Consider the following 24,772-nt stretch of genomic DNA (forward strand, 5'->3'; position numbering starts at 1 on the left):
GGGGTGTGTGCTTTCTGAGTTCTGTAAGGGTGCTCAGCACAGCATAGCAGTCCTTAGAATCAAGGATCAGAAAGGCAAAACTCCCATCTCCCATTCAGTGATTACCATCTTACAGCTCCAGTTCTGTCCTGAGTTTTGCAGTCAGGGTATGGCTCCCTGCAGGTGCTGACTGTGTCTGCATGTCCTGGACACAAGAAAAAGCAATGTCCATGGCAATCACCAAATCAATGGCATCGATTGCTTTGGCAACACTTCTGTCACTGAGTCAAACACACTGAAGGACACAGAAGAATAGGTTGGTTGTGCTGAGATAGTGCCTTAGGAACTGTGCTAGGAAAGTACAGTTAAACTGTACTGATTAAAAAATCAGAAGTGATTTTTTAAAGAAATAGTGTGAGGTAAAGTTACCTACCATCCTTGAAACATGCTTGTATATGCCCATGAATGCACACAAATGTCACACGTGTGGTGTAAGATGAGAAGCCCCATACATTTCAGTCCCTAAGACCCTCTAGTGACAATGACACGTGGCCCACTTCTGGGACCTAAAACAACATGTTCTGCCTAACACTACCTTCTGAAGTCTAGTCTTCTCTCTTGTGCATATGGCCAGCTCGTTAGTAGGTTGTCAACCTACATTCTGTGCTGCGAGACTGAGAGAAGTATGGCTCAGCCGTGGGTGAGGAGCTTCTGGTGTAGCGTGCAGGGAGAGCTGAGCGAAGTGCAATTCCAATGAGATTTGGCCAGCATGTTAAACTAGCTGAGGGATGCTAGGGAGGAAGAAGGAACGCTTTCCTTTTGGTTCCAAAGAACGGGGAAATGCGAAGAGGAAAATCTAACTAGGATTTTTTTAAGGCACTTGGTTTGAGGCCTCCCACCTGTTTCCCATCTGAGACTGCTGAGCACTCTGTACTCATTCAGTGAAACTGCGTACAAGGCAGCTGAATATCCATGCACAGCTAACCTCCCACCCCCTGTTCTGACAGTGAATGCTGTTGCAATATAATGTGACTTGGGGGTGTACAGAATATTTTAGATGTTGCGAGAAAGATATTTTACCAGTAGAGTGCAGAAATGTCTGTAACTGAAACCTTTCGATAAGCAAAAAGCTTGCTAATCACTAGGCATTTCCAGGCATTAGTATAATTTATCCTTTCCAGCATGTCATAAAAAGAAAGTCATGTAGAGAGTACCAAAACACACCTTTTATTTATGCCTTTGTTTATAATACTTCTTTGTAATTTTCTTTAGTTCTTTCTGAGGACAGTACAGCTGCCTGTATCCAGCCTTATGAAGAAGTACAGACATCTGATCTACTAGAACAGGATAGTCTTGGAAAGTCTATAAAATGTCACCAGAGCCGGGAACTACCCAGTATTCCCCCTAACAACCCCATGGAAACTATCATCTCACCTAGAAATGCAGAAAACGATCAAGGTCTTGGAATGGAAGGGCCTTATGAAGTCTTGAAAGACAGCTCCTCTCAAGAGAACATAGTTGAAGATTGCTTGTATGAAACTGTGAAGGAAATTAAAGATGTTGGAGCAGTAGTCAGCACGGAAGGGAACTCTAACAGAAAATCACTGACAGTTTCTGAAGGTCAGAATCAGATTCCTGAGTGCAGAATTGAGTCAGCAGAATATGCATCTGTTGACAGAAATAAGAAGAGTCGCCAAAGTGCAAATTCAGAAAGTCCTCTTGACAACACACCAGATGTAGAGGACGAGCTTCCCCCTCCAGTACCTATGAAACTTCTTGATGAAAATGAGAATGTTCAAGAAAAAGAAGTGGAAGAAGGAGTGACAGAAGGAGCAAGTAAACCAGAAAAGGTAAATACTGCAAATATTTGTCCTCATAAAACAGCCAAATAATGATAGAGAACATATGAGCGGGAGAGGATTTTATTTTTCGGTAACAAGAAACAAAATAAAACAAAACAAATGCAGGAAAAATCCCCACTCAAGATGAAGCAAGACTGTAAATGGAAATATGTTAATGTATAGTATAATCTCCACATTAGAGATGTATGCTCGTTCTGTTGATGCCCCTATTTTTGGTTGTTGCAGCTATGCACTACATAAGGCTTTTCCCAAATATTATCCAGGAATTGCATAGGAGGCCTCTGCTCCTTTGTTTGATGGTATTACACTCATGGAAGCTATTGCAAAGGGCATCCAATATCTCTGTCAGCATCTATATCTTGTTCTGAAGCCCTCTCTTATATTTTTTCCTAGTGAAACTGCAACTTATGAAAAGGAGAGGGGGGCATCCTTGGTGGATGTCCTTACTTTAGATGTGCCTCTTTCATTGGACCACCTTGACTTTAGCTGTGCAAGTGTTGGGCACCTGCTCAAAGTGACTCACTTTGTCTTTGGCTGTAGGAGAGAAGAATAGAAAGAGAGCGAGATTGCGGCCGTACGCTTGCATATTTCTCAAATTCTGTTTGTCACATATAAACAGGGTGTAAGGAATTTCTAAGTGCTGAAATCACAGCTAAAAGTTTTCTCTGCAGCTTATGCTTCCTCTCTAGGAACAAGTTGTGGTGAATCCCTTGAAAAATAGAATTATGACATTTTCAACAATTCATTTTCCCATTTGTAGTTTTTTATCAGAAGTAATTTAAAGGATACTTTCAGATCATAGCAGAGACTTTTCATAAACTGTTGAGTTTGCATTTTTCAGAATGTTTAGATATGAATTGTGAATGAAAGAACTGTAGGTTTAGCAGATTTTTGGTGTCTGAGTCATCAAATAATATTAGGTAGGTATTGATGAAAATTTCAAAACAATTCTTAAGATACAGTGCGACTTTTTAATGTAAACATTTACAGGAAAAATCACAGCAGACCTGAGGTGTTGTTACTTGTTTCTGGTTGTTCTCTTAGTTGAAGAATTTCAGTAATCCAGGAAGAAGGCAGAAGAATATCTTGTTAAATAAATAACTAACCATGTAACTTGTAAAGCACAATAGAGTCCAAATGAATAAACTGAAAACTTTTTGCAGTATAAAAATTGTTTAGCTAGACTCTTCAGTGCACATTTTTACAAATAATGAGCTCGTTAAGTAAAAAATTAACAAGTGATTGTCAACAATAACCCAGCAACATTCTCCCCTCCCACATTCTAGCCATAAGTAATTTCTAATTAATCTTTTAGATAAACAGCTTTGTGTAACAGTGACATTTTTCCTAGCAGGTGTGAAAAGACTAGCAGAAAGTAACTGTATTTCCCAGGCACCGATACAAAGGAAAAGCCTTTGCTGCTCTGTAGCTCCCCAGCACACCGTGTATGCAGTGTCAGAAACTGCAAGGAGTGGGGATTGATTAAAATGGTTCAGGTTTCGAAGGATTAATCAAGAGATGACACATGCAGCCTCATAAGTGCCAGAAAAAAAGGTGTTTGTCTAATTAAAATTTATTCAGAGCTGAAGCCACCCCGAGTTAGATCTTGGGCAGCATCAGATCACTGCTGGGTACATGCATTATGCATCGAGGTGTGTGCCTGTCCTGTCCTTGAGAGCTACAGCTGCAGCAGAGCTGGAGATGGTAATTGATGGAATATATAAATGTCATTATTGTTGGCATTGTGGGGGGAGGTGGCTGTGGGATTTTCTGTTGTGATGATGATAGTTTTCCCCTTTATTCTGCCGCTTCAAGCAATGCCTGTGTTTTTCAATGTGGCAACCGAAACCAAGATGTTAATGGAAATGAATGTTACATTGATAACTCTTTTAGTTAGATCCCATAGGTGTTTCTGGGTTTGCTTCCTCTTCTGTGAGTCTACTTAGCTGCTTTTTTAGCATGACATCTGTATCCCAAACTCTTCCACCTTCTGCCCTGGCCCTGATAAAGGCAGAGGTTGTGTGTACATCATGCAAGTCTCCCTCACTACAATGAGGGCACAAATATGGGACAGGCAGGGAGGCACCTGTGTAACCTGTGTAACCAAGGCTTGTACCTGCCAACAGAGAGAACAGACTGTGTCCAAGCTGTTTCAGGGGCAGCCAGGCTGATCCCCAGCCCATGGCAGACCCTGAAGCCAATCTAGGTGGACCAAGCCGGAGACCATTCCCATATATAACAGCATGAAAACAACAAAGCATCCTTTTAAGAGCCAAGTATGCAATAATGAATGAAAATTTACCTAAACTGGTTTTTGGCTGTGGCCCAGCCAAATCCTTTAGAAAGACCTGACGAAGAAAGACACCTTTAATAGCACAAAGTGTCTTACAAGCCTCCGTCACCTGTAAAACCTTGAGCATAGTTCTTCTAATAACACTGGAAAAGCAGAATAGATTTCTTTAGTTCTCTCTTTTATTTAAAAAGGAAGTATGGATCTCCTTTTTCACCCAGGTCTTTCCAGCGTAAGCACCAGCAGAAATGCTCTCTGTGTGTCCATCTGGCTGCTGCCATCTGATTTCAGCCTTGCACAGGCTGAGGATGGGCAAAGCATCTCTTAAAAATGCACCGGAGAAGAATGTTCGTCTTGTTCTTGTGCCCATCAGGAGCAGCAGCTGAGCCAAAGAGCAAAAAATCAAGTGCTATCGAGGAACAAAAGGAAAGTGGAAGCAAATAAGGGTTCATGTGGTTTGTGTTGCTACTGTTGAGGTTTCAGCATAGTTTAAAATGTTGCTAGGTACAAAATGTTTAGGAGCAAGTGAGATTTTTAAAAGTTTCTATGATAACAATATCCTCCAAAACTGATGTGTCACAGGCTTCACATTTAGAAGAAAGAATGCTATATCCAGGGGAACAGCACAGGATGGCAAACACCCTGGGGTATTTATCAGTACTTGAGTGGGGAACTGTAAAAGGGGTCCTGACACATGGTGCTTATAGACACACTGATGACAGAAAAATCACTGAAGAATTTTATGAGCACATGCTTGTTTCAATGTGTGAGGATGAAATTAGTAGCTTACTCCCCTGCACAAAAAATAATGTTGCAGATAGGAAAGAATAAACTAAGTTGCTGTAGTGAAGCAGATGTAATACAAAGCCAAAATATATTTGAATATATTTTCCTTTTTTTTTTTTTTTTTTTTTGAGTAAATGAACCACAGGTTAAACAGCACTGTTCTCCAATCTGCGAGAAAGAAGTCAGGGAGTTTGTCAGTGTGAGGGAAACTCTTCAGGAGCAACAGGCAGAACTTTAGTGTGCTTTGGGCCAGGGTCTGTCAGAAGTGCCCAGGAACCTGAAGTTTGGTATTTGCCAAATTTGGTATTTTATTGACTGTGCTAAAAATAGCTCTAGTCCTCCATATTGGCTTGTACTGGAGGTAGTATGAAGTGTTTTATTTGAAGAAGTTGTGTGAAAGTCCTAAATACAGTCTTCTACAGTGCTTGCAGGCTCCCTCTGAATCACTGTGGAGCAGGAGTCCAGCAAAGCCTTTCTGCCCCAGGAAGGAGGCATCCCACAGCTGCTGTGTAGCAGCAGAGTCTTTGTTGTTGTAAAGGTCTGAAGGCATAAGAGCAAAAATGCTTTTCCCCCAGTGCTTCGTGACCTGTTTTACACAGAGCACTTTATACACTAGAAATTGACACCAAACCAAGGCCTCCATCCCTCAGTGACTCTGCTGTGACCTGGCTCCAGCTCAGGGTGGGTTGCAGCAGGTCCGAGTTGTGAGGCCAGGCTGCTGAGCACCTCTGCGCAGGGACTGCATTCCAGGGGTGGAGGACACAGCTCTCCCGTGCAGCACATCCAGGATCTGCACAATGAGGGATCACAATCATCCAGAAGGTGTCAGCTGAGTATTGTTCTTTTGTCATCTAAAAGCGTATCTGAAAATCCTGTGAAGGGGCAACTGATGTATCGCAACAGCTGACTTCGAATTGTTCAGAAGCCTCTGCAGACACTTGATAAGAAGTGTAAAGGCAGGGATACAGTGGTGCAGAGTTCATTTTAACCATTACGTTCTTTTTGCCCTTTTCAGGTCAGGACAAGAGCAGATACATTAAAAAGCTTTACTAACCTCAGGGCCATTATCTCCAGAGAGGTACTCTAAACAGTGGGGATATCAGCTATGTATAATGGAACTTGAGAGCAAATGACCAGAAAATATAATGTATTGATTATAATGGGAGGGTTTTGTTATAGATTTCAACTGTTGATGGGTAATGAGCTTTTTATTTTCTTTCTTGCTTTCTTTCTTCCTTTTTTACAGAGGCTTAGTTCAGTGTCTTACAAGTCTCGAGAGGAAGATCCATCTCTTACAGAAGATGAGGTAGGTTTCGTGTATGAAATTCAGTAACAAACTAGAGACCAATTTTTAGACAGAAATTTGCATAAACTCTGCGTGATTAAGCTGCATCTAAGAAAGGTGAAACTTGTCTGAAGGGAAAATGAAAGCCCAAGATTCTCTGCACAGAGTTTGTATTGCCACATTCTTAATATTAGAAGTATTATAACATATGGCTGTATCAGGCCCATAGGTTAAAATTGTGTCAGAAAATAATAGGAGGCCACAATTAGTTGATTGTTAGGGTAATTTCTTGATTTGGATGACAAGACATTCTCAAGAAGAATAACCAGCAGCCTTCTGAAAGATATGTTCCACCTTCCCCATGCAAAGTGTTTGGGGCTCTGGGAAGTAAACTGAAGCACTATAAAAGCACTGGAACATAAACTGCTCTTTAAAATGTCTGTTGGTCAGATAAATGGAGGAGAGTTAAACAAAGAGAAAAGTGAAACATAAATAAGGCTGTTTGTGATCATCTCCAGCACACGCATGCCATTAATAAATATGTTCTCTGGACATAAAAGTAAACACAAACTTGGCAATAAGCTAAGTGAACTAATGCCTTCTGCTGGGAGAAGAATTCCCAGACATTAATGAATAACCTGATCTTGTACTGGGTTAATGTAATCTAATACTGAGAAGTGTGGAAGTATAGATGAGCAGAAAAGCCATTTTTTGTTTGGTTAGCTGAAATCAGTAAAAAGTAAGAAGTATTGCCATCTCCAAGTCGATGTCCCTCTGAAACAAACAAATCAACAAACAAAAACCAAACCAAACCAAACAAACAAACAAACAAAAACAAACAAACAAACAAAAACGAACAAACAAAAAAAAAAAAAAAAACAACAAAAAAACACCCCCGAACCAATCAATCAAGCAACCAAAGCCCCCCTCACACACAAACACACAAAAAAATCCCAGAATTATCAGAAGTGGTCCAGTTTGTCTGCTTCAGTCTGTGTTGCCTAATGATAATGGACATTTTCATGCCAATCTACTCTTTTACCTGGATTGATACAAACCCAGAGTGGCCTTGCATGCTTTGGAAAGACTTTCAGTGTAATAGAAGCTGTGTTGCACTGTGATATTGGGTATCAGAGAGGCCATGCAGGGAATTTCAGCCATCTGTCTTGTACAAGGGCTAGTATCCATTTGGCCTGGGAGAGGGAATTAAGACTGATTCCTGTGCTTGGCATCAGCTCCAGTAATCCCTGAGCAGAGAGATGTGTGGATGTGGGCTTCTCCTCACCTTTAAAGGGCCACTTTCATGCCCTTGTTGAAGTGTACCACCTCACTAGAGGGAATTTTTAGTTAGGAATGAAACACTGGCTCCCTTTCTGCTGTTTACAGCTGAGAGGTTTCAGTCTAAAGTTCACATACTCAGTGCCTGAGAAGCAGCTCTTCTTTGTAGGCAGAGTATAGTCAACAGAGCAGACCTTGCATATCAGTATTGGCACTATTGGCTATTATCTCGTGTGAGTAATTTATCTACAGATTTTTAATGTTATCTTCACATGTGTTGGTGCCTATTTAGTCCTGCCTATAAAAACAATTAACTATTCTTCCATTGCAGTGTCTCTAAAAGCAGAAAAGTAGCCATTAGCATTAAAAATAGTAACAATAATAATTTTTAAAGCCCTAAGGAGCCTACGTTACAGCAGTTCAGTCTGATCCTCCCTTTGATGCCTCTCTCCCTATTGAATCCAAACTGACTCCAGGACCATAGCAAAACTTGCAAGAGCTCCTGCTCACAAAGCCATTCCCTTTTGCCCAGTTCTAATTTTCTCACCAGGGTTTTATATTCAAGGAAGTTTTACATTTATAAATTTATTTTATAAAGCATTATTTTTTGAAAGAAAACTGACTTATAAATGCATGCCACAAAAGAAAGATTTGTAAGAAACAGTTTTTACTTTTTTTTTTTCAAGGAAAAAATCATATCCTTTTAGAAATTCTATCTTTTTATCAGAAGATCCTGTCTTTTCTTAAATAACCAACATCCTTGTGGTAGAAGGGTACAGGCTGGTGCACAAGCTTTATGCCATGCTTCATACTCAGCAGCTGTCTCTTTTTCCTAGATCTCAGCCATGTACTCATCGGTGAGTAAGCCAGGACAGGCCATCAAGGCACTGGATTCTCCTTACACCTGCATTCAAGAAATTGCATCTCAGAGGTCCCCGTCTATTTGCAGTGGCCTCTATGCAAGTGTGAAGGACTTTGAAAACACCCTGAATTCTACCACTGTGCCTCAGTCAGCGGACTATGAAGCCATCCAGTCAGTGAGCCAAGAAGAAGACAGGACCTTGTCCGTGCCTAACACAAACCACACTGCTCTTTCAGGAGAGAATGACTATGAGAGCATAGGGGACTTGCAGCACCACAGGGAATTCACCAGACTTTAACTGCTCCGGCAGCAGATTTCCCCGCCGTTATTTTCAAAGAACAAGTGAAACACGGAGAGGGAAGTGCTTTTCCTTTTGAGGAACAAAGCTAAGTACGGACCACGAGTTGTGAAGAAGCAATGTACGTGTCAGCCAGGGTGTGATACCTGCTGGTTTTTCTGGGTGGTGGATCAAGGCTCATGGGAAAGGGTGCTTCAGGTCAGAAAGATGACCAGGACAACGTAAAGGTTTCCTTATTATTACTAGCTCCAAGGCAAACGTAATTTGGGAAGGAGTGCCATGCTTGTCATCCTGATAGGATTACGTACCAAAAAGACTACCTTTACACAAAACTAGCTTCTCATTTCAAGAGATTATTTTATGTAATTTTCTTCAAAGTGTTTTTCAAGCATAATTTTTCATTCACGTTTTGGCGTCTGCAATGTTGAGCAAACCACAGATAACTGTACCTCAACTCAGACTTACTTTGCAGGGCTGGGGAAGATGCACTCACTTCTGTGTCTTTTGGGGAGCTCTGTCCACATTCACTGCAACTAAAGTGCAAACAACAGTAGTTCGCAAGGGACTGACTCCAAATGTACTTGAATTAATTCTGCTGGCTTTTTTTTTTTTTTTTTTTTAATGTCAAAGGCTGTAGAATGTGACGAAGTATTTGAGATGTGTACTGGTATTTGTAGGGATTTTGTTTGATTATTTGTGAAATATCCATTTAAAATGGCAATGGTCACCCTTAGCATTCTTGCACTGTTTCCCTCAAATGGACATAAACACCTACACATACACAACCCAGACAATTGTCATGTTGAAAAAGTTGTGCAAATGAATGCATTGGCATAATGTGTAGTCTAACCTTGGTAGTGCTGGGTAATTTTTTTGCAGAATTTTGCCCTTTTTAAAGATTTAAGTATTTTAATATGTTTGTCTAGTTTCTTATATAGGAAAAATTATGTACTGTGTTGAGTGGATAATATTTTTTATTTTTTACAACATATTTTTCATCTTCAAAGTTTTTGTAAATTAACTTACTGGGGTTTTTAACAGGAGGAATCCCATTCTTTATTTGGGCTTTATTTGGATTTTATTTGGTTTTGTTTTTTTAATTTTTTTCCTATTTCAAAAGTAGATAAAGGAGAATTGCTTTGGGGTTCTTTTGTTGGCTTTTTCTGTCTCCTTGAGCAGGGCTATGGAACATGCCTTGCTGTTTTTAAGCTAAAATCATGGAGTCTATATAAAAGAACACTGCCAAAGGGCAAAAAAGAGGCAAAAGAGACAGTGGGATTTAGTCAGGCATAGCCACTGATCCTCCTTGTTCTTCTAGTAAAAGAAGCAGGAGGGCAACCAAGACCTTTTTGGGCCTCTGACAAGCGGTTTGAAAGCAACTGGCTTTTCAGAAATGCTGAGTTATTTTGTTACTGTGAAAAACAAAGTACAGTGCTTGGATGAAATATGCAGGTACTGGATTGGTACATTTTTTCTTCAGGAATAATACAATAAATAATATGATGGTACAAGAACAGTCCAAAAGTAATGAACTAGCATTGTGTGACATGCATGTGCACATACCCCCATGTATATAAGCATACACTTGTAATTTTGACACAAGCATAAGTTATAGTCCAAGCTTGGCAACATTCACATACGTAATATCTGGCATGTGCTTGAAGAGCAGTTTATTTTTAATTCAAAATAAACAGTACATAAACTGAGGTTGGCTTATTCTGTAGTAAACAAAACAGGTTTACTTTCAGCTCGGTTGGTACTGGGTTTTGAAGGCTGAGCCCTTCTGAGATCCTTGGTCAGTGCTCAACATGACTTGGTACTATAAAGAGCAAATGTAGATCTGGTTATACACACTTATTGGAAATAGCTTCATAACTGAAAGAAGTGTGCTGATTTATAGGCTTTGCCTGTAAGTAGTACAGCTCTGAGGAACAGTGCAATTGTGCAGTCAACCTCTGCCCATGTGGTGGTTCAAACTTTGTGGATCCTGGCCTTGTGCGACAGTGCAGCATGCTCGATCTACGACTCTTTCCTTGGAGGAGAAGCAGTTCAGACCACTCTACATCCATCCTGCTCTTGACCATGCTGCTGTGTTTTGACAGCTGCAACAAACCCTTTGCTACCACTTCAGTGCTTTTGAAGGATTACTGTAGTTTTGCCTTCTGGAGCTTTTCCCTTTAGAAAAGTTTTTGTTTCTGTTTCCTTGAATGTGAACTCATGAAGTTCACCTTTGAATGTCCTCTTCTTCTACTTCATACTGTTTAAGGCCAAAGATAAGATGCACCATGTTTCAAAAGATTTGTTGTGCTAAGTCTAGAGAATTTCTTTAGTCTTTGACTATGTGTTTGCTGTCTGTTCCTCGCTCAGGGGTACCAGTTTATATATTGTAGTCCTCAGCCTGACTCCTGTGGCTAAGTGGCAGGCATACCTCAACTCCTGAAATTCCCAAATATATCTCAAGATATAGTTATCCCTTTACATGGATGACTGCTTTTGGAGAAACAGTAGGAACACGAGGTTTGCCAGGTTCACTAGGTTCAACTTCAAGAACAATTCAAAGATATCTTGAGATAATATCAGTTGATAGCAAAGAATAGCACTGAATTCTTGACTGTAAAATTTTAAGGTGCAAAAGAAGAAAAGCAAACATCACTCTAGAAATACCCCCATTGAGACCAGCAGGTCCCAGGATGGTGGAGGCCTGTCCAGTCATTCTGTTGTCTTTCATAGCCAGATCAGAAATGTTGCTTTGTAGGAAAGGACACAAGGCCTTCTACCCTTTCTTTTCTCTGTTCTGACAACTGCTCATGAGACTCCCTAGACTTCCCTTTTTCACAGGGAAAGAAAACTTTTCCTCCCCCTTCCTTCTTGCTTTGGTTTCTGTTTTTAACTTGTCTCATACAGCCTTGCACTGGGAGCTGGTACCATGTCTGCAGTCCTGTGGCAGTGGCACATTCCTGCCTGTTTAAATGACTTTCAGGCTGGTCGCAACCTTTTAATGGTCCATCAGACCTCAGCCTCATGGAGAAGCAGTTCACATTTTGGATTGCTGATTTTGGGATGTGTGTCTGCCCTCAGCCTTCAGACTCACACACAGTGGACTTAAGAGCTGCAAAAAAGAATTACCCTCCTGAACAAGGATGTACAGGGGAGTCCATAACTCCCCTGCAATCTCCATTATGTAATCTAATGCTAAAGCAAAATGTTTTAGAATTCAGTCTGAGGATGGTAAGTGAGCATTTACATTTCTTGACAAAGAATCAAGGTTCTGGTTTAGTTCCCTCTTCCCAGAAGTAATACCTGTTCCTTTATGGTTGTTGTCAATGCTTCCTTTTCATTAATATATTTAATAGAAAGATTTTCCCCAGCAGTAATCCCCAAAGAGATTAATCTGACTGTAAAGAAAAGGGAGTCTCTTCTAGTTTTGTCTTTACTGCTCTTTTTAACTCTTTCACCATATCCCTAAATAAAATTTCAACATCCAAAATTAAGTATTTGTTACTTGGTGATATTTTCTGGGGAAACTTCACAGTCTGTTTCTTTGCCTCCTTTTTTTGGTACAACTGTACAATAAGATCTCATGTCAAACTGCCACAGTAAGGCCAAGAGAAGCTGTAATGCTTATATAACTGCTCTAGTGAAGAAGTCTTTTTGATTTCCCTCTGGGAACTGGTAGAAAATAGGAAATGCAGTTCAGACGTTTCTTCCATAAATCTGCGTCTCCCATGAGAGTGGGTCTTACCACATACCTAAACCAGTGCTAATCCAATATGTAAACCAGTCATTCTTTTCTACTGTGAGTGTAGAATAACTTTCTCAGTCACAAAGAGAAATAAATTCTTTGCAGATACCTGTAGCGCAGGCATGTACCTAATTACCACAGTTAGATCAGTTATAGTGCCTTTTCTACAAAGTAGCTAGTACTTCCATACTCTTTTCCATACTGTATGTGTTTAACTCAAAAGTACAAAGGGACAATGCCAACATTTACTTGTCCCAAGTTGGAAACATCTTTATAGAGATGCAGTTAATGTACTGGACCTCAGTTAGCCCTAATAGCAATAGTCACTCACGAAGATCCACTAAAAAGCCCAGTAATGTAGCTATGATGATTAAGCTTTGCAATAAGAATTAGCAGTCTTCTTTTGAAGAACCTAGGTTTTACAATAGTGAGCATTCAGGGAGGTGGTGTTCATGTCAACTGTGGAAAATTTGTTGCTTCAGTCTTTTTATTAATATAAACTGCAGGCTTGCTTACATGTAGCAGGATCCATGGAGTGAGGGATGAGGTGTGGGGATTCATGTTCATGAGTAACCCAGAGCTGGGTTATCCCCATAGTTTCAACTGGCTGATGACCAGCTGCCTTGTTCTCCAAGCCCTCATCTATTGTGCCTTCAAGGAATTCATCCTGCAGGGATGCTTCTGGGCTGCATGCTTCTCCATGGCTCCCCGAACAGCTCCTGTTTGCTGTTTTGAACACAATTCCGTGTACGCGGTGCTCTCTGTTCAACTTTTCAATGGTGCTTTTATAAGATGCTGGATAAATGCTTTGCATGTGCTTTCTGAAAGCTGACGTGTAAAGCTGTGACACAGAGTGCTCTCTCTGGTATTGCCTCCTTCCCAGAACATAGTGTTAACTGTGCTACTCTCGCCTACAAAAGCTGCAGTGCTGCCCTGTCTCTTGCTCATCTCACTGCAGCAGAGTGGAGTCACCACTTGGGACAGGCCTGCCTAGGCTGGGACACGGGTGTTCAAAAGCAGCCATTCAGGCCAGGAGACTTGGCTTGGAAGCAGCTAGAGATGACTCTCATCTGTGCACTGTGGGACTGGAAACATCATAGCCCAGCTCAAGGACTTTTTTTTTTTCTGTCTCCTATTGTGCATATACATTTGTTTACCATGTGACTGTAAGAAATCTGTTTCTGTAACAGACATTTTAATTTGGACCGCACTCCAGTGAGGGACTTTTGCTCTTAGGTAAATAACCAGTTATTTCAGATGAGCTTTATTTTTTGAGGTTGGAGTATGCCTGAATAAGGCTTTTATGTGCCTCACAGGTAATTTGGTGTGGTAGTCTGCTGCAAAACAGAAGAATGCAGAAAGATGGAGCCTGACAAATTCCTTTGGTGGTGTGCTGAAGACTTTCAAAGGCAGGTCTCTTCCTGGGAGCAGGAAACATAATTACTGTTAATATGATTTCATACCCTGGTGCTGAAGTTGATTTGTAGCATCTCTTCTGGGATGGTGGTGGCTGAAGTCATTGCCAGAGCAGATCTCAGCCTCAGAAAAGAAAAAATATATATAATATATATCCCTTGCTGGCAAGAAACATGTGTTCAGGACTGTGTTAAAGATAAATGCTGCTAGTGGGACATCACAGAGCTAAAAATACAGGGTTCCCTTTCTTCAAGGAGAGAGAGAATCCCTTTGGTTGGTCAACATAAAATATCCCAGGCTCACAAAATGTATTAAACAAATTAATTTGCCTCTGTTGTAATTTTCCAGGAGTGCATTAGGATATCACACACATTGGCACTGTTCTTTTCTCCTGAACAGAAGAAAGATGACAGTTTATTTGTAATACAAAGTTCCCATTGATTAATTGATTAAACTTAATTCATATATTATCCAAAGGTCAGCAAGAGCTTCTACACAATGTAGTTATATTTTAGCTCTGGCACCCCCATTTCCATAAAAATGCACAGATTATATCTGCATTACGTACCCATTGGTCTGTGCCCAGTCTATGGGTAATAGAAATCTTTCAGTTCTGTTTTTACAAGCTGCAAGGTTTTGTTTCTGGAGGCCTTCAGTTTTAAACTGGCCAGAAGAACAGTCACTACAAGTATGATAGCAAAGTGCCTAAAAATATGGATGTTTCTGTAAAGGTGTGCTCACTGTTATTGCATAGCCACTTGACTACTGTACGTGATGCCCTCTGGCCATTCACCTTCCTAAATATTGGCTTTCATTTGTGGTGTTTGTTTATTGTTATAATAGCACAGTCTAAGGGTTTTGTCTCTGCAAATTCATTGGCTAATTTTAACTAGCATGTGTTTGTACAGAAAATACAATTTTTATTTCTTTTTCCATTTAGAAAGCAGCTATGTTATTTCTTATAGTTTGTGATAATGCAACAAACAGCTTATATTATTTATAAGGTATGTAAGTATAGCTTGACTTCAAAATGCTTCATTTGAGATTTTGCAATGCCTGCTGTTCACTACAGAACAATATAACCAACTCTTGTCCTTTTAATCTTGTTATATTGGGGAGGGGGGCTTAAACCTTACAAATCTTATTGCTAAAAAAAAAAAAAAAAGAAGAAAAAGCAATGCTGATGTTTCAATTCTAATGTCTAAAAAGATAACAGTGTTAACTCATATTTTAACTTTCAGCATAGGTGGGATTTGGACTACTGTCTTATTTAGGGAATTGCTCTTCCCCACTATGTTCAGCTGTCACCATCTGAGTGTCTCCTTTGTCTTTATTGAAATATGACAGTTGTACAGAGGGCACAGAAACTGCATCACATTGACACTTCTGAATGGGATCTTTTCAATGTGCCTGTGAGATTCAGGAGCCTGGACTTAAGTCAGATGTTTTGAGGTAATCACATCCTGTTTGGAGGTCTTTCTTTCACTGCAAGAAATTCTGCAGCTTGCAAGCACTCAAATGACATCGAAAGACACATATAAGATGTGAATGGTCACAATGTTTAAATGCGTTATTAAAGAGACATCTAAGAGCACAAGAACCTGCCTTCTCACCTGTCTGAGGATACTGCAATTTGCTCTTTGTATCTGAGACTGAGAAAGGTCACATAACCAAGTCTCCTCAGAACATCCTACCATCAAGACAGGTCTTTGAAATGAGCCACTATGGTGGCTCCTGCATTTCTGCATGTATCACCTTCATCATTTCCAGAACGGCCTATCTCATCTCATCTCATCTCATCTCATCTCATCTCATCTCATCTCATCTCATCTCATCATCTCATCTCATCTCATCTCATCTCTGTGGCGATGACTACTTAGGAATGGCCCTTTGCTTCACAGTCCCAACCCCTTTAACTTAAGGAAGGGGATGTGAGCTACTTCTCCTCAGTCTGACCAGGCTTTCTAGATGAAAGTGTGCTAGGAGCCCACCTTCAAACCCACAAAAGAGCATTCACTGTCAGGGTAAGACAGGTACAGCCCACTGCAGCAGCAAGGAAGAAGTAACAATAGCTAAGTTTCATTTGCACTTCCCCCACCTCAAAGACAACCTGTTTCAAAAGATTTTTAAAGTAGAAAAGGTTACAGTAAAGGGATGAGTTGCTGAGAGTCTCACAAGAGATGGATAACATTTTTATTCTTCTCAGCATTCTGTATATACAGAGGCAGGAGCAAGTCATCACCACCCAACCATGTTGCAGTTGGATTATCTTTTATCAAACTTCTGTATCAATGGAACTGAAATTAATAAATTCTAAATACATGATTTTGTTCTATTAGAAGCTCAACATGGACAAATGTAAATACACTAAAGTACCATGTGTAGATCTCGATTTGCATCATATGGGTTTTTTAGCAAAAAACAAAGCCAAAACCCAAATGAACAAAACCCCCAATCCTAACTGGATTACTTTATTTAAATAGAATTACTTGCATGAGCCAAGGCTGCAGAACTGGGCCCTAAGAGTTTAGAAGTTTGGTTTAGTGATAGGTACTTTTATTTGTATTTTCTTTTATATTAGTGAATTTGTATGACTTCCATAAGAACAACAATAGTCAGTTATATGGGTAATTATGTCTAATATTTAATTATTAAAATCATGCCTCAGTAAGAGTCACTTAAAATTGGGTGCTATATGAGCTTCAGCATAAAATCATTCTACATATGGAACACTGCATACTAAGAACATAGTGGATAAGAATTTGTAAATACAGACACTTGTGTTTATTTTATCCATTGTTTTATAATGGAAAAAAATACGTGTTACTGGAATATCTCTGAGCAAAGTTCTCTTACATAGTGTTCTAACAACAAAAAGTGTTTTCTGGACAACTGTTTGAGTCTCTGATCACTGATACAGAACTGCAAAACATCCTCAGAACAATATGAGCTTGTGAAAAGAGAGGCTAAGAACTGGCTATCTTAGAGTGCCTATAGCTGAATATAGTGCAAAGTTCAGCTTTGTAGGCAGTGAGAGCAGCTCAGTGATTCAATGACTGCGCCATGTGCATCCAGAGTCAATGCATGCAGATTTCTGAGATGGCATTAGCTAAGGCTTGTTGGCTACATGAAGGGTTATTTGGCTTGCTACCTGTTTGAAATCAAAATACTTTTATCAACACCACTGCACACACTGAAATACTGTAGTTTTGCAGAATGTATGTTCCATAAATTGTAGTTTAAATGTAATTACAGGGCTTATCCTACTGTTAGAGCAGTTCAGATCCAACACTAAACTGCATTTTGTAAATTAACAAATACCATTAAATTCCTCTCAATATTTTTAATAGTATACACAAGTTGATGCCATTTAGTCACACCTTTGTTCCAAAAATCTTCATCAGATATTTCTATAGCCAATTTAGCTTTTGGCTGCTGAAAGCACAGTAGGCAATTATGGTTATTTACTGTAAATGTAGACAAGTTTTATGTAAATATTTCTGGGGGAAAAAATGCTACATGAACATATGAAGCAGTTATCTAAATGTAAGAACATAGGTCAGTAATAAAAAAGGAAGGTTTTATTTATGTACAGTAGTATCCTAATATTTACTTGTTTATATGCAGAAAAAAAAATTATTCTGTACGGTACTCTCTGAAAGTATTTAAAAGAGGCTCTGCCATTTTCTCTGGTTGTTATATTTGCAAATAACTCTTGAATTTATTGGAAATCCATGTAAATGATGTCAAATGGGAAATGTTATATTGCAATGAAATTATTTTAATTCAAAAATCCTGGGAAAATTAATTGGATTAAAATCTATAGAGAAATTCAATAGCCAGACAGAATAAACCACAATAAATAAACTTTGTCTTTTGTTTTAGTGGTTGGTTGGTTTTTACCTGTGCGTCTTTTTGTTGTTTTCTTAACAAATATATTATTCAGTCCTTGCAATCACTTCATCCTTCAGGTCTTAAAACCTGCATTATTTTACAGAATTCTGTTTGTTCTGGGAATTTTGTGCTGATTTAATTATCTGACAAGAACTACTAAGACTTCTTTGTGATATATAGCACCTTATTCCTCCCAAAGCTGCAATCCTGTCAAGATTCAAGCATGCACAGAACAGCACCAATTTTAAGTTGTATCTGACTGAAGCAGGGACTGCCATGGATGCGCTTTAATGCGGGTAAGAATATTGGGTTTGAGCCTTTCAAAGTTGTGCAGCCCTCAGCATTTTTAAAGTTGCAGTTACCAGCCCTATGGATTATCCTCTGAAATTACCATGGCATTTGATTCCTTTTCCTTTGTTATAGATGCTCTCTAGGTAATGTTCCCCATCCATTTGCTGCACTGCTCTGTCAGTAGCAAAACTCATTTGTGTAGAAATACTTTTAAGAGCATCCTGAAGCACTTCAGAGGCAGGTGACTTAGGACCAGCGCTGAATATGTAAGACAGAGTCTGCATGTAAGTTTAACACAAAGAAATGTCATCTTTTAAGCGTGTCCCTGGAACAAGGCTCCTTTGTACACTAGAGCATGAGGCTAAAATAGTACCTAACCTTTTGGAGCTGGCACTCTCCATGACTTGCACCTTCCTCCTCATTATCTTTAATTACAGATAGGAAAAGAGCAGCTTTACCCACTTAATAATAAGTAGTTACTGGTGAACAGGTTACTGGAAAATTCACAGTGCAGACTGGGATTAGTTATGCCAAGCTGGAAGGATGAAGAAATTAGACAGAGACAGACAAGTAGTATCTGTTCACTGTCAAAGTGGTGGCTTTTTAATGTTTAATCTGGATAAGTATACTTTAATACTCAAAAGATACAAGGTTAGTCAAATAGAGAATTTGTAAAAATACGAAATATTTCATGTGCAAAATCATTCAGGATCTGATAAGTGTAAAAGAAGATTGCTTTTTACTGAACATTTGTACATGGACCAGGAAGCTGTAAAATACGTATTTTGATATAATTTTTTTATTAAGTAACTGTTGAATATTATCCAAGACAGGCTGTTCTTAAATGCATGCAGCATTATTATCAAGAGAACAGTTTCACAGGTTTGTTTTTTTGGGTTTTTTTTTGGCTTCTTCATTGTAAGCTACTGCTATCAGCCATAAAATAGCTCTATTACTATGGTTAGCTTCAGGTTTGAGGTTAACAACACAGAACTATAAATGTGGCTGGCTGAAATATTGAACAAATTGCCCAGATTCTGGCTAATCATATAGCTGCATGCACACACTTGGGAACAGACAGTACAAGCATCTTTGTTCTGTGTGAGCTTTGACATCACTTAAAAGTAAAGCTTTAACCTAACGGGAGCTCGGTGTGGAATAAGGAGTATACTGCAGTGACACCTGGTGTTTAAAATTGAATTAGTCCCTGTGAAGTGTGGCTGACAATTTACCTTTAATTGGGTACATATTCACTCAAAGGCTCACAGTTCATCCTGTGTTCATGGAGCAGAGCATTATGTTGAACTAGAAAGCATTGGAGCTACAGAGTGGCTTGACATTGCTTTGTAGGAAATGTGTCTGACAGATTTGTTTCAAAAGCCCAAAACTGCAGTGACGTGATCTTCCTAGCACTGGAGCTGGCAAGATACTTTAGCACTACTTCTTCTCAGTTGGCTATTACATAAATGAGATTGACCTTTCGTATAACTCACACGACTGGAATTTCTGTGCAGCCTTTGTGGAAAGACTGATAGGCAAGAACAGAGAACTGTCAGTTCAGGCAGAAAACAGGGATCCTGTGTGTGTCGTGGTGCTAGAAAGCATATCAGAGGTACAATAGATTCTTCTGAAACAGCTCCTGCTAAAGATCTTATTGACCAAAGTAGTCAAGATCTGCATATTTACAGATGTGACTGAAATGGCATGTAAATCCCATTATCAGTTAATGTAATTAAGGATTATTAGGATAACATAAAATAATAACAAGGATCATTATTATTAAGGATTTCAGTTTGCCACAAGATTAAATAAAAATAAGATCTGAGAGCAATCTCTAATTTGGACCAATGAATGTTTCTACTATTCAAAAGGTTTGTGTCACCTGTTTTGAAAAGCACACACATGCTCCACATGTATGTAGTTAATCCTTAAAATCTGGCAAGGACAAAATTCTAAGGCTAGCATGCTGGTTTTCCTTTATGCCACAAAATTCTGTTAAGGGGTTGGCTAAGCTACAAAAGTCAGATTATCCTAAAAGTCCCTGTTTTTTTCTTTACTTGATTCTTCTAGAAAATGATGGGGGCCTGTAAAAACTAATAAACAAACATGAACCTGAACTTTCTAAAGCTGCACTTAGGTTGCACGTCAACCAGCAGAGTGCCAAGCCTTGTCCAGCAGATACTTGAAGGTTGGCACTCCAACTAGCTGTCATGGGTTGGCACAGTTTAGTTTTTGGTTACGGAAGAATGTGAAGTCATGTGAATGTCAGGACCCTGTCAGGACCTTGGAAATTGTTTTAGAAAGGACAAGGACCTATCAGAAGCCAGTTTGAGATATTAGCATCTGTTTTGACCACGGAGAATGTTGAATGCGACTTTGGGAAGTAGCCATACAAAGCCTGATTTTGTTGAGGTCAGCCCCTTCCCTCCTGGTCGGCTGAACCGGTAACACCGAGTGGGGCCTGCTGCTCCCCCCTCTCTTTGTGGGGAGGAGCCGGCCCGAGGCCTGGCCGGGCTCCATCGGCTCCCAACACGGGAGGAGAGGTTGCGGCTTAACATCAACTACTTTACAAAACCTGCCCGCAGCCCCGGAGCAGGGAGGGAGCTCTGCCGGGCCCCTGATAACAGCCACGGGCCCGGCTGGCCTGAGGCCGCCCCGATTGTCACCGAGGGGCGGGCAGAGCTCTCCCAACCTCTCCTCCAGTGATTCCCAGGCGGAGAAAAGAAAAGCGCGGACGGGAAAAGCCCAGCCCCTCTGTGACGCAGCAAGGAGAGACTGCTGCCCTGCCCGGCAAAAATCACACAGCCACTGCAGGCCTGGGCAGATTTAACCCTTTCCCGGAAACACGAAGCTTCCGAAGCCTAACCCTTCCTTGAGAAAGATAAAAAAGAGACAAAGTAGACCTAGAAAAGGCACCGCGTGAAGTCAGTAGAGCGAGAGTAAAAGAACTGATAAAGATTATTAGAACGAGGGGTTAAAGATGTGGACATTTTAAACCAGAATTCTCTGGGGTAAACTATAGAGAAATTGACTGCTTCTTGTAACACCTTAATGTTGTTTAGGGGACTGCTGGTTCTAATCAAAGTTGAGGATGGATATGATTAATATTTAAGTAGAAATCTTAAAGCCCCTCGCTCCTGAGGTAAAAAGAGGCCTCAGCCTTTGAGATGAAAATGATTTTAGAGAAAAAGTGATTTGAAGCCCTGAGCTCCTGAGGTAAAAGGAGTTCTCTATTTTCTTTCAAGATAGAGACAATTTTAGAGATAGGAGAGAATCCCTGTTTTGTACTAAAGGAAGCATTCTTAAACAGTACCCCAGATACACTGAGAGGCCCATGAGTAGCCAAGGGAAAGGCTGCTAATAGGTAGAACAGCACAATATGAAAAAAACTCCAGGCAGTTGCAGATTTGTGACATTGAGAGCCACAAGCCTGTTTTCATCTTGTGGCAAATGTCTCCATAAGGCTCTAGGGAGACTCCTCTCCCAGAGTTATGAAAGATTATGTTTAAATAGTGAAACTGACTGAAAATCACAGGTTGTGTCTCTCTATGTTTTTTGTAAGAAAGTTGTTTGTTAAGGGAAGAGTGTTTTGAAGTTTCATTTTGGTGTTTGGTTTTGTTTTTTGGTTTTTTTTTTTTTCAACTTTTCCATTCTTTTAGTGTGTGTTAATAAAACTGTTTGTTTATTTTTAACCTTAAGCCTGCTTTGCTTCTCCTAATCTTCTCCCACAAAAAGAGAGTAAACACTAAAACCACTGCACTAAATCTAGCAAACAGAATTTAGCAAATGTGAAACCACTACATTAAATTAGTGTTTCCACATGGTTTTAAACTAAAACCACAACACTAGCATTCAGAGGTCTTTCTCATTTCTCACCTGCAGCTTATTTTCAGCAGCAAAGTACAAAGAAAAAAAAAAAAAAGGATCTTGGCAAAATGAAGTCTGGATGGATTCTGAGGGAAGCAAACAGCTGCTGCTCCAGTATAATGAATCTTGCAACCCAGCAGGAGAACCAGCATGGTGCTGTTTCTAGGTTAGAGGGCTGAGGCTGTCACAGACTGGAGAAGAGAGTTATCAGTAGTTTGTCTTTAAAACATGTAGTTCCTTGAGTACTCCTTCAGGTTATTCTGGAAGATATGAGTGACATTTGCTTTCCCCCAGTTTTCATGCACTTCTCCAAGTCATCATGATCATCCAAAGGTAATCAAAATGCAATTACATGAGCCAGCTCCCTCAGCATTTTTGGGTGCATCCCACTGGGGATCCATGTCCAGTTTGCTTAAGTATTCTGTAACCTGATCCTCTTCCACCTCACATCCGTGTTCCTTGCTTTAAACTTTCCCTCTGTCTCCAGGTTTTTGGATTGCTGAAAGCAGGTTTTCCTAGTAGAGACGGAGGTGAAGAAGGCATTCAGTATCTCAGCCTTTTCTATGTCCTGTGTCACCGGGGACCCTGCCACCTTCAGCAGCAGCAGGCTCACGTTTTCCCTAGTCCTTTTGTGACTGATATAATTACAGAAAGCCTTCTTGTTGCCTTTGACACCCCTCACCAGGTTTAATTCTGGTTGGCATTTGGCTTTCCTGTGTCTTGCCTGCTTGGACAGTGTCTCTATATCTTTCACAGGTCTCCTGTTCCTGCTTTCACCTTCTATATACTTCATTTCTGTGTTTTAATTTTGCCAGAAGCTCCTTGTTTATCCATGCAGGTCTCCTGGCATTTTTGCTAGACTTCCTGCTCCTTAAGATGGACCCCAGTTGACTTTGCAGGAAGTGAAGCCTGAATTTCAATCAGCTTTCTTAGATCCCTCCAAAGCCTTAACCCTTTGGACTCCTTCAAGCAGATCCCATCCAGCCATCTCATTCACCAAATAAGAGGAGTTTTGTGGAAAAGTAGTATTGTGACCTTATTTGCAATGACTTTAACTGCTTGATCAGGTGTGGGGTTTTTTGCCCACAGAAACTGTCTGAAGTAGCTGTAAGCATAAAAAAATAGCACAAACGTGTATGATGTGAAGGTATTTGTAAATCTGAGGTTTTTTTCCCTCAGATTTACAAATACCAGATTTTGCAGCTTAGGCAACACTTGAAGGTTTGGTACATGATTGAAAGATGCTGATTGCCACTTGTCTGTGACATGTCTGCAGTTGACACTATAAAGACTGATAAGTGGAAAGATAAGATGAACAAGGATCCTGTCCTTTATAATTTGCAGGTAAAATACTCATTGGGCAGAAGAGTGCAAAGAGATGAGTGGGAGTAAAGTTCATTCTCTGTTGTTCATTGTAATAGTTTTTTTATAATACTCTAAACAGTGAGATTACTTTTTCCATGGCTCCCAAATTCCCACTAGGTCCTCTAGGTTCATCTACGGTATTCTCCAATACACGTGGTGTCTGGCAAGCCTCCTAGCCCAGGAATGTCCTGCTTCTTGTTACCAGAATACACAGTCAGCTCTGGCATATGGGGTAACATCCCCAAAGCTGCCTCAGCACAGCTCCAGCCTTGGTCCTGGCAGGACCAGCTCCAAGCCTCAGCAGATGAGCCTGCACAAAACCAAGCAAGCCTGGGCAGACAAATCGTATGTCTCTGCACCAGCACTGCGGTTTGGCCACAATTACCCATGGTAATTACCCCACATAAGAGAGAGAAATAGGTGGGCGTATTTCTTTAACTGTGCGTATGCATAGGTGTCCAAGGGAGAGGAGAAGACAGAGAATCACAGGTTTGAGATCATGTAAAGCTTGTCAAAGCTCTTATGCACCTTTCTGCTTGGAATTGTCTGAGCAATGGCCTATAGTAAAAATTGGCCAGAAACTTAAGACAGAAAGATTTCAGGTTGTTTGTGGTCAGTTGTGTGGTTCACAGAACAAGAGAGTTTGGAAGAGAGAACTGTCCGACTGGAAATGTGTGAGCTGGAGGCAACCATGAGGTGCTATAGCAAGAGGAACCCCTTCACAAATAGAACATGGCCTGGGGGTTAACCTGTGCCTTTCAGCCACATATATGACAAAATTAAAACCAAAATTACTATCTTGGTGCCTGAGGCAGCTGTTCTTAATAAATTAAGTAATTTTAGGTTAATCTAAAAAGACCCCTTCAAAATACAAATTATTCCTTTTTGGACCCAAGCTGAGCAACTTTCTGTTTGCTTTCAAAAAAAAAAAAAAAAAAAAAAACCAAATACTTTAACATATGTGGAAGATATTCGTGAGGCTGTTATAACCCTAGATGGTTACCACAAAGTAAGAGCTGAGTGCTGGGTCCCCTACATCACTAATGGAGTGAGGTGACCTCAAAGGAGTCTCCAAGAGGCAATGTACTGAGAACAAACTGCTTGAGGTGGTCATTGAGGAACACAGAGGGTGGGTTTGCTCACCCAATGTAGGTACTTCCTGGCAGTCATCTTTCACAGACACAATACATTCTAGTATGTTCTGACAGTCTGTGTCTTGAAACCTGTGTGTTGGGTGAGATGATGACAACTGTTTGTAGCACGAAAAAATTAGCCCGAAGAAATACTTAGCACATGCTCTCTTCTGGAGAAGTGCAATATGAACTCATTCAGAGACTAAGCAACTATGACTGCACCCGTATGGGGAGCACATGTCCTTGCAGTTAAACACATCTCTATTTGTGCACCGTTGCCCTCTTGGCAAATCTGCATAAATCTAACACTTCAAAGTGTGTGTCATCTCCATTATAGTATGGTGGGAAATGTAAAGCGCTGGGTACGCTTTAGGCTGCATTCAGACCGGGTTTAGAGGAGTTCTTGAACTCATTTGAGATTACT

At 40.2% G+C, this 24,772-nt stretch overlaps 1 protein-coding gene across 9 annotated transcripts in view; it reads left to right on the forward strand.

Annotated features, from left to right (window-relative positions):
* The window catches only part of PAG1 (phosphoprotein membrane anchor with glycosphingolipid microdomains 1), a 111,938-nt gene extending 94,288 nt beyond the window's left edge, over window positions 1-17,650 (forward strand). For all 9 annotated transcript variants that reach the window (XM_058420693.1, XM_058420692.1, XM_040062994.2 and 6 more), the window contains 3 exons: window positions 1,252-1,829; window positions 6,164-6,223; window positions 8,317-17,650. In XM_058420693.1, the coding sequence (XP_058276676.1) occupies window positions 1,252-1,829; window positions 6,164-6,223; window positions 8,317-8,640 (962 nt within the window). In that variant the 3' untranslated portion in view covers window positions 8,641-17,650. The remainder of the gene's footprint in view (window positions 1-1,251; window positions 1,830-6,163; window positions 6,224-8,316) is intronic.
* Window positions 17,651-24,772: the final 7,122 nt, after the last annotated feature.

Source organism: Hirundo rustica, chromosome 1 (assembly GCF_015227805.2).
Source record: "Hirundo rustica isolate bHirRus1 chromosome 1, bHirRus1.pri.v3, whole genome shotgun sequence".
In the NCBI taxonomy this organism is placed as follows: Eukaryota; Metazoa; Chordata; class Aves; order Passeriformes; family Hirundinidae; genus Hirundo; species Hirundo rustica.